The 12,115-nt window shown below is 38.5% G+C and overlaps 1 protein-coding gene across 2 annotated transcripts in view; it reads right to left on the reverse strand.

Annotated features, from left to right (window-relative positions):
• The window catches only part of Slga (proline dehydrogenase slgA), a 34,979-nt gene that overhangs the window by 8,786 nt on the left and 14,078 nt on the right, over positions 1-12,115 (reverse strand). The window contains exons 1-3 of one of the 2 annotated variants that reach the window (XM_076420269.1): positions 5,054-5,178; positions 3,666-3,746; positions 435-616 (exon numbers count right to left, since the gene is read on the reverse strand). In XM_076420269.1, coding sequence (XP_076276384.1) covers positions 435-616; positions 3,666-3,694 — 211 coding nt within the window. In that variant the 5' untranslated portion in view covers positions 3,695-3,746; positions 5,054-5,178. Of the gene's footprint in view, positions 1-434; positions 617-3,665; positions 3,747-5,053; positions 5,263-12,115 lie in introns of those variants that run through there. The other variant, XM_076420268.1, reaches the window with a different exon arrangement.

A 12,115-nucleotide genomic window follows, 5' to 3' on the forward strand; every position in this document is an offset into this window, starting at 1 on the left:
AACCTCTGACTATTAAATTAGAACCAGAAATTTCAGTTTTTTAAATATAATCTTTTGTCATATTTATTATTCGAGTTATTACTACGATGGGATGTTTTACTGCTTGTTTGCTAAACCGTTCAAAATTCTGGACGCTTGAATGAATTACGAGAACACGCTACGTATGATAAGATAGTCCGAGCAACTAATGTATGTATGTATGTACATATTTATAATATGCAGCATTTCAACGTTATAACACTAAAAGTGACTAGTACATATTGCCTCGTGAAAATTACAAAATGAAATATACCTCTTTGATATATCTAATTTTCAGTTGATCTTAAGGGGCGGTTTCTATGTGCTGTTTGCAGCAACGATAGGACAAGGATGTCGGTGGTGGTGGAGCACAGGAATGTGTTCTTTAGCTTCCCGATATCGAGAGAATAACTCACCTGCGACAGATTCGAGGCATTTAATAAATATATCCATGTTCCTTTCGCAGGAAGCTTCGTTCAGGTAGAAGTACGTTCTCGCCGAGGACACTTTGTACCGTCGATCCGCGAATGTTTTCGCCACATGGTACTTCTTCAGGGGTCCTTCCCTTTTCTCATCCCCGGCTTCGGACACGGAAGCTCTGTAATCGATCATTATATACACGTCATTGCTTTGAGCTTTCCCTTTTAACGCTTCGGGCGACGCGTCTCCCAAAGACAAACACCGAGTCGTTTAACCCTTACGTCGATACCCAAAATATTCTACGACATTCAACTACATTGTACTCGTTGGACTTCACAGTTTTCGCGCATATTTTTTTATGCTACAAACCGAAATTCAACCCTCCGCCTGCAACCTTATTTTTATCGACGCCGCGCCGCACAGTGGTGCGAACAAGGGAAAAAATCAATTTTTCGAATGTTAGGTACATAGATTTTTCATTGCAATTTCGTTTACTATATATAGTTGGAGTATTTAAACCAATAAAAATCTTTTGTAAGTATCACTTATTTCTAGGAATAATATGACATGAAAGTTTGGAGAAACGAAACCTGCGATTTTGGCTTATAAATGCGTCTACGTATAAACGTAGCCACAAGAATCTAAAACATTAAAACACTTGAACAATATTATAATTCGATTATGTTTATAATAGATGATTTATTTAACGTAGCTTTAATTAATGTAAGTGTCATTTATTTATCTAACACACAAATTGAAAAAGAGGTATTTTGAATAGTAGAATTAAAGTTTAATTTGACATAACTTGTTTGCGCCAAAAGGCGCCAAGATAAAACTTGTTGCAAATCATGCAACACACTTTAAAGTACATATCCAACCAGGTTTTGGGCTGCGAACTCCTGCGAACCTGGCTCTGCGACCAATTTTTTCTAACCATAGTCAGTCGCATGTATCGGTGTACGCCTTTTAAAACGGAATTCTTTTCTAAACTTTTACCAAACGATCTGATTTTTTGTGATCAATTAGATGCAGTTGTTTACTAAATAACGTGCAAAAAAATTTTTGAAAGAATAGCAATTACGTAAAAAAAGGAGGTTTAAACATTTTTTTTATTTGTCCCCGCAAAGAAAATTTAAAATATACGTTTAGTAGATCTATGTTAGTTAAATATATACTGAAAATTTCATCGAAATCGATTAACATACACCATACGAGGTATAAGTGGTTAAAAGTGGTGAAAATCTTGGTATGTCCATATGTATACACAGCTCTTACGGCTCCTGGTCAGTTCTTGCATACGAAAATGCGAATATCTGGAAAACTAAAAGCGACCCCCCTATACTGGAAAAGGAAAAAGTTGTTCAAAATGTTGAAATCTATAACATATTTAAATTTCATCAAAATCGGAGAACAGTAAAGCAAGTAAAAAAAAATTTTAATGAAAAAATAAATAAATATTTATTTTCTTGCCACATAACCGTTGTACCTGTGGCATGCTTTCCAGGAATTTTCAAGCAAATTTATTGGATAGTTTGGTTTTTATAGATTTTTTTCCGCTTTTTGGCCATTTGGCACCACTGTGCGCCGCGTTGCGCCAACATACTAGGTCGACTATGTTCGCGACTAATTCTTTTGCTGTTCTAGGCTCTCAAACAATCGAACAAAATTCTGGAACACGTATCGGAGTCCCTATTTTAATATACATATAATATTCCCAGCGGAACCATAAGCGGAGACCACGAGTTTTGGCAAGTTAGAATTCTTGGGTCTCTCGTGATACCAATCAAATTTCTGTACAGTAATTTCTGCTACTACGAACGCATGAAATCTGCAGTCTATAAATTACATAACCAAAAGTATCTTTGCAAATTTTTGCGGATATTTATAAAGCTTTGAATATTTAATACTTCTTCTTCTCCGATTACTTGAAAGGTCTACTAACGATAACTCTATTATCCAAGCACGTAAAGACGTAGAGGTAACGACTAACTAGGATAATAAACGAAAAGAATGAATTGGTAATCCGACGATCAAACGAATGTTAATCCAGCAGGTGGCTCATTTTGCTCCGCTATAATATCACCTTGTACATACCACGGTGCTCTTTATTTACCGTAAAACTGAAATCTCCCTTTATGGCACTGCTGGGAAGCTAGCTCGTTCGGTATCCTCTCGAGGGGCTCTACGAACGACACCTTCTTCAGGTAATTTTCAGGTAAGAACGGTCACCCTAAATCCGACCCAACAGTCGCTTTTCCATGAAAAATAACGTTCTTCGCGACGGGAAAGCGGATCTGTGCTTGTAGGACGCTCGGCGATGGTCTCGCAGATTTCTTCTACTCTTATTCAGCTTTCTACCTGTTGCCTTTTCGAGAAACGCTAGGCTAAGCCTACAAACCAACGCAACGGCCAAAATGGAAGGCGCATGAATCGTCTCGATAGGCGAAAAATAAAACATTTCTGTTCAGCCAATGACCATTTGCGTGTGTGTGACGATAGATTCGAAATTCTCAAACGACAAAGCTTTAACCCCGCGATGTACAAAAAGACGCATCATGTATTTCTTATGCCATTGTACACATTGAAATAAAATATTGTTTAACGCGTTGACTGCCATGCCAGCTATACATAGGTGACGGAATTGTATTTGACTAGATTTAAAGATTCATTTTTACGCTAATATATTCGTATGAATAGATTTGGTTGCAACCTGACTTAAATGAACTAAATCGTTTTCACGGAACTTTCGAGGTTGTTTGTTTGACAGTCAAAGTGTTAATGATATTAATAGCAAATATTACCAGCAACATTATTATCATCCCAAGAACATACCCGTCTTGAATTTATACGAAAATTCATTGTTAAGCTTACACAAATGATAAGTTAACCCTTTGAGGATGAATGTCGATACATATGGTATATTGACGATATCAGGATTGTACGTTTAATCATTGATGCTACAAATATATGTATAATTTAATCGTGTGCATGGGAAAGAATCGGTACAAGCTCACTTTTTCCCATCGTTGAAGAGTTTGATACTGGTTTTCCGAAGAACATCTTAGTATTTTAAACAATCCTTGTCCGCAATGGGACATGCTTGATAAAAAGGAAAGAAAAACTTGAAATAAACGTACTCGAGTGATAAATAGTATTTTCAGTCGCATCGAATTTCATTGAATTCATACGTCAAAGGGCTAACCCGTTCGATTGTGCACGCTACTCACTCGATTTCGCGTTTGTCTTGTGCGCTCATGATGATGAGGTCCTAGCCAAGTCCTTGCGAGTTGCTAATGTGTCGTCGTATTCTACCAATGAGAAACCGTGAAAGTGGTGCTGCTCGATCGAAGTACAGTGGATAAAAAAAAGTAAAGGCACGCTACTTTTCTGATGTGTGTCGAACAAGCAGCATATTAGTATGTATGATCTTGATTTGTTAACCGTCTGCACTCCCGAATGTGACTCGACACCGATATTGAATCGGAACGAAACTCCGTAGCATGTTTAAATTAACGTTCAAACATAAAATTGAGATACTCGTTCATCGATTTATCCAATAACATATTTTCGATTATATTCTATTGGTTTTTGTCATTCCTTTTCTCTTTTTTTCAGGTAACTTATCGTGTTATCGAATGAGCATCTTAATTTTGTGTTTGACCTTCAATTTGAAAACGCTACTACCAACTTTCGTTACAACCCGATAGTTTTCATTGCGATTCGATACTTTTTCGATCCACTGCAAACATGAATCAAGTAAATCACCTGTGCACGCGGTTCGTCAACATCGAACAACAATGTCTAACGTTGGGAACGAGTGCAACGGATGCAACAACGATATACATAGATACATACTGTTTTTGTTTGTTGAGGCTATTGGGGGTTCGTTTGATTCTTGTGAAACGTTGGGAAACCATTCGAAAAGGACGGGGCTTCGATTGGAAAGCCTCAACAGGGAAAATTGATACATACTGTATCTCTCGTTGGCCCGCTTCTTCTTGAGAGATGTCCTCTTTTAAACGGATTACAGTACCAACTCGATTATCCGAACAGTTGATGCACGAAGTCACTAGTATCCCAACATGCTTCAAATTTAAATAGCTCAATCTAAGGCAATCCACAAGCAACACTGTTTATTGTACAAACGAATCGAGATCGAACATTATACATATGTATAATACACAGTATAGTTTTTATGTATGTTTCACTGTTAGTTCGGATAATTGAGGTTGCTACTGTATGTATTAGAAAATGACCGGTAGACAAAGCGTTAACGTTAGTAGGGTAACGTCGTAGAAGTGTGTTCACAAACGATGGGGTTACAGCGATACTTTTTCAATCGACTGGAACTGGAAATGGAAACGCGAATCAAGTGAATCACGTGTGCGCATGCAACAACGGTAGCTAACGTATGGGAAACCAGTGCAACAGATGCAACAATGATCGATACATACTGTTCTTGTTGTTGAGGCTTTCGGGAGGGTTCAATTGATTTCGTCTGCAACGTTGGGAATTATTCGAAAAGGGGAAACCTCAACGTTGGGAAAGCCTCAACAGTCAACAGTAAGAATTGTATGATGCCAGGCTGTAGAAGATTCAAATCCCGGATACATACTGTATCTCGCGTCGTTCCGCTTCCTCTTGAGAGATGTCCTCTTCGACAGAGTAATCGAGGATCGGCTTCACGCCAAACTGCCTTAGCCTATCCAGGACAGGAGTGATCTGCGCCTCGTCTTCTCCGGCGACAAAGTGACCGTAAAATGTGGACTTCATGAGCATCGTGAAAAGTTTCTCGCCAAGCACGCTCTTCGTGATTTTCATTAGCTGCAACAGAACACGGAACAGAATTTCTTTTTAAGTCAAACATATCTCTTCTTGAAAGAAAATCATCGTAAAAATTAATTTTCCCTATAAGACTCGATTCCGAAAAAAATTCCCTAGCACTAATAAGCTTGTATAAAAAGATATAAAGAATGCACGGCGAAGAAATTAAATTGAAGTGCTTGAATTGCAGTGAATGAGTTGTGTTTGCTTCTGATGAGAGCGATCTGTGAACACCATGAGTCACAGATATGAATTACGACCTGTATACCGGTGCGGTGTGTGGTATCCCGCGCGCAAATTACTATAACCATTCACTCGAATGAAAAACGACGTGTACGATATATCTGTCATGGAAATATTCCGTTTTATAGACCGTAAATTGTGATTCGTGTTACAAGCAATTTTGTTTCATAGTTTTCCGGGTTTCCTCTGTCCTAGCTTATGTTCTCGATAGATAGCGAGGATAATAATTAAACTGCGGATCCTCGTGCGATTAAACCGAGCCTGGGCAACCAGTGCTCCGAAAGTCGACAGCGTAGAATCGGCTTCTTAGCAAATAACTAAATACATTAAGTAGTTTAAAGCGTCGCATTACGCTAAAAACCTTAGAGACTATATTACATCCTACGATCGATATTGTCATTCACATGTGACATTTTCTGCGAGAGAAACACAAGTGACTGTTCCCAGGAACAATAACTCATCGCGATAAATGCTAACGATAACTTAGCAGGATCGATTATGTTACAAGCTCTGTCGACAAACTGCTCGCGAACCAACTGTCATAGCGAACGATCGTTTGCGCATTAGGCATTTCAAGAGACCTGTAATCGCTAGACTACTAGATTCTATACATTTGTGGCAAACACGTGCAGGTGAGATGACAAACAGTGGAAAAATTCGAAGTATTTTACAACATCGATATTTGATTTTGAACGTAGTGCAATTATATTAAAGACAGAAAGAATTTCTGGCTCCTGTTTCTTTATCGGAAGAAATTCGAAAAGAGAACATTCTTTACCGCACTCATCGCGGATTGGAAACCCATAAAGTCTCACACCCTATTGCCCTAACACCTTCAAAACGCGTGCACGTGCATCCGTATTGATCGATAGACGACGCTGATAAGAAAGATATGTATGTATAAGGGAAATGAATGCTCCAGAAAGAGTGATCGGTAAATATACATTGGCCGACGCTATTGCATCCTTGCATGCGATCCAGCTATCGCCAGTTATGCGAAAAATACCCTACGACATTTCGCGCGATCCACATCCATTTTGCTGCGATGTCGCGTGGATGTTAACATCGTGCTTCCGAGATAGAGGAGAAGCATTTAATCTATGACCGAACTAGAGAATTCAGCAGCTCGAGAAAGCGGTACGCGTCTCGAACTGTCCTAATTGTAAAATCTCGCTGTCCGTGCATTTGCTGAGACTATATCGAGCGGATAAGTTTAGCATTCGGCTAGAGGTTTCTGCAAATTCAAAATCGCAATTGCAAGATACAGGAGCTGCACGTGGACACTTGCTTCTTACCTTAATAATTTTATCGGGTCGAAAACAACCTATTTCTTTAGGATAATTCACGATTTGGGCCATCTACAGCTTTCATTAGTCATTCTTTAAATGTATTTTTAATGGTGCTTCGTGCAGAGTGTAGACACACTAGTCTCCTTGTTATTTCCAATGCGGCAGCTACTTACTCATTTAGTTTAATTGCCAAAAACTGAATGCGTGTTTGACTATTTCGATACTCTGGATAAAAATAGAACCAGCCACCGCTATCCGAGGATCAAAACATTTTCGCTATTTTGTATTACGTGTACTCGTTTTTCCCATAAATTGCGTAAAATACGGTGTCTTGTAATGGAAAAACAGATTATCGAGACAGATAAGGTTTACGGTTTATTTGTGTGGGACCGTTTTCGCAAAAGATACGCGCGTTATTCGGCTAAAATCGTATCGTTTGAAGCGAACGTATTTTGTAAAGCACAATTTTCGTGAGACGACACCTGAGGTAGAGTAACGGTCTCGATAGATGTCCACACCGCTACCTAAACTGATATGTATTTTGAGCTTGGAGCGATCGGAGACAGCTGGATAGCTATTATGACTAACAATGTATTTCAAGACCAAGACTAGGTAATTATGCCTTACCTAGCTGCGGTGTGCTGTGAGAGTACCAGTCTAAGCTATACGATCCAAGTTTTAAGCGCGAATTCTATTTCAAGAATATCTCTAACTCAATCCTTTACAGTTCGATGATGGACGTGGTATGTCGGTAACACTGAAATACTATAATACAAGAATACCACTGTGAATCGACGTTGCTAATAATATTAGACAGCGGATTCCTACCTCGATTACAACAAACTCGAGTGAAATAGGAATTTATTTTTTTCCTCGATACATATGTTTAGTAGGTTGAAAATAATGTAACAATATTTAACGCTAGAGGAGTGACGCTTTTAAATGAAACATGATTTGTTCATTTATACTGGAGAGGAAAAATGATATTTTTACTTTTTCTTTTCTCAAGATTCTATTTTGCAGTTTTTTTAAATTGTGATTTTGCGTCCATTTGCTCTGTGATAATCGAGATACATATGGTATGTACGTATTATGTTATATGTATCTTCTTTTCGGGGAACTCATCTCGCATGCAGGGTTAGTGTGCACGTAACGAGCATTGATTAGAACCATATAGGTCGTGTGAAATGCGTCTACGAACTCTGCCAGGATCAATACGGTCTTGGCAAAAAGTTCTTAGACGGTAGCTGATCGATAACTGCAACCCCTGTTGCATAACCGAAATAAGTACAGCACCGCTTATTCGTGGGTGTTATACTAAACGCCATGGTTGGTTCGTTCCTCTGTTTATCGTTGTTTTCATGCATTTCCATGTTTTAGAATTCCTATTCGTGGACCAAATGTTAAAATATATAATATGTATCAGAGTTGGGCAAAAATTTAATTAACGATTGGAGACTAAATTTCTACTTCAATCGTTAATCGCAATTAACAATTAATCTCCTAGTTTAGTCGTTAATTGCAATTAACGATTATTAATCGTCAATCGGATAATTGATTAATGATTAACTGCTGAAATTTCGACATGAAATACGGAATCAAAACTGTATATGAATACTGACAAAAATGTAAACTGATTTTAGGTGTATTGTCATTTGGTCTATATATAATACAAACTCTGTTTACGTGCTTTTATGTTTTCTTTTCAATGATTTCCTTTTTTAATCAACGATTGACCATTAACTTCATCAATCGATTGATCCAATCGTCGATTTTCCGATGATTTCTTCTTTTAATCAACGATTGACCATTAACTTCATCTATCCAATCGTCGATTTGTCGATGATTTCTTTTCTTAATCGTACACATTAATCAATCAATCATGATTAAAATGTATCCATTAAGTAACAAGTAAGAAATCACAATTGACGCATATCGCTATAAAATCGGTACAAGTTAACCATACGACCAGACGCGTAATTAGTGGTGGCCCCGAAATAGAACACAACCGATCGTTATGATGCAAGCGCGAAAGGGTTGAATGTAATTGCGAGGACGTTTCCTCACCGATCCGATCGCGGTAGGTTTCACCAGACAATTTATCGTCGAAATCGCAGGGATCGGGTGTCGAAAGGGAATTTTCCAACTCGATATAAAACCATCCTATTTACATCCAATCTTTCCCTATGTTTGGCTTCAACGTTTTCACCTCCTAATTTTAGACTCTATACTTTATGCAGATTGATCGGAAGAATGAACTTGATTTCTGTTATCGTTTAGGTTTAGGGACTACTGTTCCTTGACAGACAGGTGGAGAATCCCTTGAAGCGCGTGTAGTACGGCAGAAAGATACGCGAGCGAAACAAGCCTAATCGCGATGACTAACAATATTTACGATCGCGAACCGTTGCTGGCTACTATTTTGTTTATGTAGCCGTGATAAGAAAGTTTCCTGAAGATTATTAGAGTTTGCCAACGTTACATATACTTACCGATAACTTCCTAATGGGTAAGCAATAGTAGAAGTACCACGTGCAGCGCTGCTATATGTATGTACATATGTACATAACTGCAAACTATGTATGTATGTATGTATGTACACACGTTGCATATTCGTTCGATGTACGAATGATGCGAAATCATTTTTACCGGTGGGAATATCTGAATTCTGTGGTGTTCGCCGATTAGTGTTACTCGAGTGTGTACCTTTTGTGAATGAGAATCGTCGAAAACGCCGCCCATTCGCCTGTTCAAGTTAAAATACGCGTCTCCATTGTCGACGAGTCTCATCCTTTACAAGATAATAAAATTAGCTGGAAACCATTCCTGACAAGCACCGATAGTTCGTAATGGAATGTGACTCGACAAAATAATTTTCCTTGTTTCGACCATTTTTTTGCAATTTTGCACAGAGATCGAAAATGAAATCAACACTGTGGCAGTGCCAACAGATATAAGCAGTGTTCTTTTCAGTAACTAACAACTATTGTATTGCTTAAAAATAATTGTCATGAAATCGGCAGTACATATTGACGTCAATTCGGTAACTAAAATTATTCGACAAATAACAATTATCCTTAGTAACGCTGAAAATTGCAGTGCGATGAAATACATATAAACTTTCAGAGACATATCGACTGCGATTACACGTTGATAAACTATCCAATTATTTGTTACATCTAGCTTCGCGGAAGCGACACGAATTAAACGCAGTAAGAGAATTCGAATGAATTTCAAAGGAAGTTACCTCTATCTACATACATATATCTGTACGTAGAAGAGGCTGTTTTTCGCGACTGTCTTCAAAATAATAGAGCAGCCAAAGTAGCGTGCTCTTGCTCCGGGAGGCTTAGTCACATTTTTTAAGTTACTCGTCCACTTTTTTCGACAATCTAGAAATAGTCGAGTGCTCCGCTCAGCGCGAATATTCAGCTGAGATTTGCTTTTTCCGAGTACTCGGACAGGCTGTCGATAGCGATCGATGCATCACCGTACATAGCAGTGAACTTACAGCAATGGAGCTTGCACGACGATTACTCAAGCCCGACATTCTAAAAGCAATTTTACAAAAATACATTGATAAAAACGTAGGAGTTGTTTATCGAGAGGAATGCTTCTCGTGTTTCTCGGTAGTCCCTGGACTCTTCCATCGAATAGCGTGGATTTGCATATCCACCAGTCAAGATTGGTAATTGGTAAAAATTATTATTGCATGCATTTCAATTGAATCGTTCAATTTGGTATTTGATACCAGCATCACAGTACTACAATTTAATTATACTGCGTTCATTTGAATAATTATGGTGCGATGGGGAACCTCGTTACAACTTTTTAATTTGAAATTGGATCTGCAGTTCTACGATTTTATTACACCATTATTTTTAATAATTAGGCATAATACGAGGAGGGAAACTTCATTGCGATTTCTTAAGTTGAAATTCGGTAGAACATTTGCAATTCTACAATTTGATTGCGCTACATTCATTTTAATAACGTCAATTGAAGAAAGTACCTACCTAAAGTACAAATTGCAGTTCCACGAGTTTATTGTGCCGCCTTAACATTCATAGTATGTATGTAGAAGTTTGGCAGAGTGATTTCGCTAGAATTTTTTCATTTGAAATGCAATCCGGAAATCGCAGTTCTATGTACGATTCTATTAGGCTGATGGTATTTTTTATGTAATTTGATGATTCGATCACCGTCGGTTGTCACTACTTATGTATATGATCGACGCGACGCCGACGCCGACGCGTGACGGTCGCCCCAAATATTGTTCCAAGTAGTCGAACAAACAGCGAATGCTGACATGTTTTCCAGGGTGCTCGGCGTTATCGCGCGAAAAGAGAAAAAATACCGGGTTCCTGAAATACATAAATTTCATTCAGTAGTGGATTCCGAGTGCGCATGGTTGGGGATGCGCAGAGTTGGGTGTGCGTGGTCAAATTCTTTGCCTTCGTTGACCTATTTTACCAAGTCATCGATAAAGTCAAGCAGGAAACGGCGCCATTAGATTCGTCCTATTATCCTCTATCCTTTCGCCAGAAAAAAATGCCAAGCGTCTTCTCGAAAAAGCTTTGCCAAAATTCGCGTATCTCTCGGTTAAATACAAATTTGTTAACTTAAACTTATGTTTTTACACCATTCTTCTTCGTGAAACTTTTTTACCTATTCATGTTTAAACGATCGACATGCGTAGTAATTGATTGGCGCAAGGTCGAGGGATTGTGGTGTACGCGATATAAGTGGAGAAACGATCATCATTATCGAATCGCAAGGGAATTCTGTTCTACCGGAATAGTTCTGTTGTGCTCGTTCTCGAGCAAAGATTGTGCTTTGACATCTTGTTCGTCCAGTTTATTGTTTACAACGTGGGGGAGGCTTGACAATAAAGAAAGCGCCCTGTACGAATGGACTGCGTCGAGTTGCGCGGCCCACATTCTCGGAACGTCATCAGCAATTTATGGTAATTCAAACCCGTTCTGCGAATCCCACGTTTAGATTACAGACTCTCTGGGCGATATGTAGCAATTAAAGTCGCACGTGTCCGTTTCACCGATTAATATTTCCGACCAGGGCTTGTGAATGACTTTGATTCCATTCAGATGATTCAGCGCTTCCACATATACATATTCAGCAGGTTGTTTATTGCTCTCCGTAGCGCAACCATGCTCAGAAAAAGTGAAAATTTGCATTCTTATATGCATATTTATATTGTTGCAGATAGTTTCGATAATTCGAGGTATTTTTACTTCGCTAATATCTTCGACGGACTGACAAATAGTGTTTAACCTTGTATTGTGCAGTTTTTCAAAGACTTT

Source organism: Lasioglossum baleicum, chromosome 3, assembly GCF_051020765.1.
Source record: "Lasioglossum baleicum chromosome 3, iyLasBale1, whole genome shotgun sequence".
NCBI lineage: Eukaryota > Metazoa > Arthropoda > Insecta > Hymenoptera > Halictidae > Lasioglossum > Lasioglossum baleicum.